This window comes from Opisthorchis viverrini, assembly GCF_000715545.1.
Source record: "Opisthorchis viverrini unplaced genomic scaffold opera_v5_33, whole genome shotgun sequence".
Lineage (NCBI taxonomy): Eukaryota > Metazoa > Platyhelminthes > Trematoda > Opisthorchiida > Opisthorchiidae > Opisthorchis > Opisthorchis viverrini.
The window spans coordinates 297,917-302,532 of NW_008751689.1; the positions used below are offsets into that span (position 1 = coordinate 297,917).

At 47.0% G+C, this 4,616-nt stretch overlaps 1 protein-coding gene across 1 annotated transcript in view; it reads left to right on the forward strand.

Moving 5' to 3' along the window:
* Positions 1 to 2,722: 2,722 nt before the first annotated feature.
* Positions 2,723 to 4,616, forward strand: part of T265_02608 (hypothetical protein) — a gene marked incomplete at both ends in the record, with an annotated part of 53,627 nt that continues 51,733 nt past the window's right edge. Inside the window, one exon of the mRNA XM_009166906.1 lies at positions 2,723 to 2,910. Within this exon, the coding sequence (XP_009165170.1) occupies positions 2,753 to 2,910 (158 nt within the window). The remainder of the gene's footprint in view (positions 2,911 to 4,616) is intronic.

The following is a 4,616-nucleotide window of genomic DNA, read 5'->3' on the forward strand; positions in this document are numbered from 1 at the left end:
CATTATCCGCTTGTGTCTTTTGCAATCCTGATCATAAGCCAACAGTCCGAGTTCACGGGGCCCCAAGGGTGTTTTTAGGTTTTAGTTTAATTTGACCGGCTGGACGGTGCCAAAGCTACTGCTTTACCATATCTGATGTCCTGGTCCCATGTGTGCCCACATTTCACACATTTCTTGTCATGTGTCAGCAAAGGAGCCTCTCGTTTTTGTTCTGTTTTCGTTTTTGCCCGCAATCTTCAAATCCCAACAACCTAATCTTGCTCGATATTTTCTCCAAAAAAACACTAGGGACTGTGCTTCTCCGCCCGTGCCGGTCCAGAGACGACCATGTCGACACCGTATAATGCCCACTGGCTATGATCCCGTCCTATTCTACGCAGTCCCATGTGCCCACAAAGTCCGCCAGGCATGATTTTTACTGCGCGTAACATTATGAACACCGTGACGGTATGCCACCTACAGTTGGGAATAAGCATTAACAATAATATCACTATTACCTCATCTGTCACACCACAGTCAGAACTAAGACATTTTCCAGGATACGTAAAAAGCTTATCAATTTTTAATGCCTTTCCCTGGATTGTAAGTGGCGTGTCCAGTGATTGTTCGTACACGAGCATGACCTTTGCCTTCGTGGGTGCGAGGTACATACCAAATGACGGGATGATGTTAATCAGTTCATCCCAAACATCTGCGCCTTTTCCTCATCTTTGAACATGAGAACGCTTTTGTCTGGATGTTCCAGATCAGGAAGGCTTTTGTCAGAATATTTCTGAACACCGAGTTTCAGAAAACATTAAAGCGTTCATTTCATCGACGAACGCGCGCACCCCCGATGGACACCACTTTGTGTACGGAATGTTTTGGACAGCTCTCCTTATCCTCTCGTACCATGCCCACCCATTCCGAACCTTTTGTCCTCGACGACGCAAAATACTTCACAGTTGGAAACTCTTGCATCAAATCCATGCCCTCTCCTGAAAGATATTCCTCCAGTATGCAGAGACTAATACTCCGCCTTTCGTAATGAAAAGAGGAAACTTAAATGAAAGTAACTTTTGTCGGACGCCTGTTTTGCTGGACTTAGATTGTTCCGATTGTAGAATATATCCCGGGTAATTCTTCAACAAATCCAAACACCCATCGGTGGCAAAGCGAAAAATGCCACCACAGATTCATCAATTACACGTGGTATGACCCCCAATAGGTAACTCATTGTCCACTGGGATGTAACTGAGGTCATCCCATCGCACAGATAAGCACCACCGCCAGACATTCCACGCTTTTCCTGCACGCTCTGTGCTACCTTAGTTTTGCACAAGTTAGCCAGTGCACGTCCCCAATAATCGCATGTGCCGGCCCACGTTCGCATTGACCCCATACCTTTTATCTGTACCTGAATATGCATTAGCCTTTTTTAAAGTGAGCGGTGTCGTTTCGCTAAAGCTGTTAGTAATTGTGGCCACTTTTGGCTGCCTGCAATTCCCTGCAGAATAGCTCATATCATAGTACTTTTTCAGCAAACATTTTTGACACTTTTTTCTGTTTTGCGTCGCCATTATAGACATAGCTGTCTTATTGCCCAGTTTGAATGGCAGCAGTGAACCGCCATGCGCCCCCGGTTTGCTCAAGAGTGTTTTTGATTCGTGATGGTCTTATTTCTCACGATTTCTTGGGCAATCCTAACTGCGGTAACAACCCAGGATGGCTCAACCAAGAGGTTCAACTACGGTGCTGTCCGCTGACCAAAGTACGACGTCGTGATGGTGTCCATAACAAGTCTGATGGCTTGTCCATAGCCCACCATAAACCGAATGTTTCCTCGACCGGGCGTGTTGCATTTGCTCACAGAACCGTCTCAATCCGGTGAAAACGTGCCAGAAACTCAAAAAGCACTGGTCGTCCTATTGTGCTGTCTGCTTAATTTGTCAACAAACCCAACAGTACTGGCACAACCAAGGGGTCAGTAAACGGTAAATATAAGGCCTTGCCGCGTATCCAAAGTAGCGTGCACTGACCATCATAAAAAATTTGCGAGCCATGACAAATTCTCTGGCTTAGTTGACGTGGCGCACGCCGCAACGGCAGAAGACTTTTTCTATACAGGCTGCGAATAGTTACCCCAATTTGAGTTTGCGCGAGCGTAATTATTGTCCATGTGGTCTTGAGATTAGTTCCAAATCTAATGCGCATGAAGAAACCAGCTTTTACTTAAATCCTCTCACCGTCTTCATGGAGATATCACGTGATGCGAATAGCATTCATTCAAATATGAATTCGCCGCCAGTAGCGGACTTCGAGTGCGTTTAAGCAACTTATTACACAAACACGGCCGCAAATTCAAATTTTGGGGGTACAAACAAACACCACTAAATACTAAAACTTTGTCAAAGATTTTTTCTTCAAACCACGGTTTCGGAGTAACCTGGGGTGTGCCTCCACAGATTCAACACGGATTTCTCTCAGACCGTGCTTGCTCGGTCTGATCGTATTCACGACCAGCTTCACCCAAGCCACAGACGAGAGATTCATATCGGATGTATAATTTTTCGAGTGCTCAAAAGCGTTCAATTGAGACACGCACGTTCCTTTGCTCCGCAAACTTGATGATTCAAGAGAAACTTCTACACTGTACTAAAGCGTTCTTATCAGATAAAACATTCCGGTTGAAAGTAGACTCGACCTACTATTCCCGGCGCTGATCCCTATTGAAGTTTCTCAGGGCTCCGTTTTGCGGCCAACCCTGTTTCTGATGTACGTCAACGAACTTCCAGATGCTCGTGCGAGCCTACGTCTTCTTTCTGAGGGCAGCTTGAAATCCTGTCTGTATAATGCCAGTGTCCTTCAAATGGATGGAGACGCTGCCAAGCCGTGGTCGTTGGATTGGCACTGTCTTCTGAATGACGAAAGGTGCGTACATATTTCGCTCGGAGGAGACTTAGCAAACGTCTTCCTCGTGCGTGGTGGGAATGGATCAGAAAACATCAAGAAGACAGATGCCAAAAGGATTCGGGCATCTGGCGCCCTTCAGACATGAACTTCTTAGTGCGCCATGCGGAATCGTCTCAAAAGGCGTTCGGCATTCTACGGATGATTCAGCGCACCCTCTCCCGTAATGCTCGCATGGACTTCCAAATATTTATGAGACCTACATCAGACCGATTATATAACATGTCAGCCAACTTGTCTACACTCAATGCAAGAATGACGTAGCCCTCATTGGGCGTGTCCAACAGGTTGCTACGAAAATTATTACTGGCTTTAAATCCGCGGACTATGAAACGCGTCTCGCGGTGATTGACCTCTTCCTGCTCCAAAACATGCTTCTCACTTATGCCCAGTTTGAACAGCGTTCGGCCAGCAGATTTTCCGCCGTTGATCCGGCAAACACGTGGCGGGGACATGATAGGATTTTAAAGCTCTGCGAACAATTTCATTAGGCGAAATTCGTTCCCATTTGGGGTAGTTGCTGCGTAGAATAACCTCCGGTGGTTGCCCACGCTCCATTTGGAACCCAGTTCAAAGTACAATAAGACACTTTTTCATGCGAGTCCTCGTTCTGTAAAGCTTACTACTTCACGCTGAAAACATAAACAGCAGTCCTACATCTTTTGCTAATGCCTTCAGGCGAGCGTGTAGTATACGGTGTCTGTCAGTTCGATTGATTTATATGTAATTATTGGTGATGTACAACCTTGCTTACCGGGCTTCGGCTCATGAGCTCTGTTTCTGTTTTCCATTCACAGAAATCGTCATGAGCACCTGCCTTCGGAGAATCGCTGTCGTTTGCTACTTCCATAACGTGCATATTACATATTTGGCGACCACGCCAGGATGGTTACCACACACTGATGGACCTACCACAAAGATTCCGACTCTACATCTGTGCATACAGGCCTCAGAGCTGGCACGTTGCTTACTGACCCACACAACAACTTCCACACGCGCTCACCAGCCTCACGCACCACCCCACTGGCACCGGCCGGTTCACGAAGGCCATGGTACACCAAGGACGGCGTTCTCCAAAAAGGCGGGCTAGTGTAGTATACGGTGTCTGTCAGTCTTATTTATTTATATGTAACTACCGCTGATGTAAAATCTTGCTTACTGGGCTTCGGCTCATGAGCTCCGTTTCTGTTTTTCATCCACAGAAATTGTCTGCAGCCAAACAAGCGACATAAAGTTCTCCAGATTAGAAAACTTCTGGCTGGCTTCAAGGTGCAGTTCTCTGCGAAAACGAGCCTCTTGGGAGCGCCACCAAAATCATTACTTCTTGGTGCCGCCACCCAGCGCCCATGACCTCACAGAGACACTTTCCCGGTCAAACCTCGCCCAAAACACACAGCAGCAAATCTTTGATCAACAGCAAAGCTGGTGGACGAAAAGGGGATACTGGAAGAGCTACATCAGCATCTGTCGAAATTTTCGCCCACGGGGAAAAAAATCCGCCCCCCAAAGCCAAAAAGCTCGAGCAAACCGAGCTCCCGCGGAACGAAAACAACCTCGCAAGCGAAGAGCACCCCTAAAAACTACAAAGACGGGAGGCAAACACTATCGCCCCAGAGGCCCCTTTGGAGCCCTGGACTTAAACCCGGTGCAAAACTATTAAGTCTGCT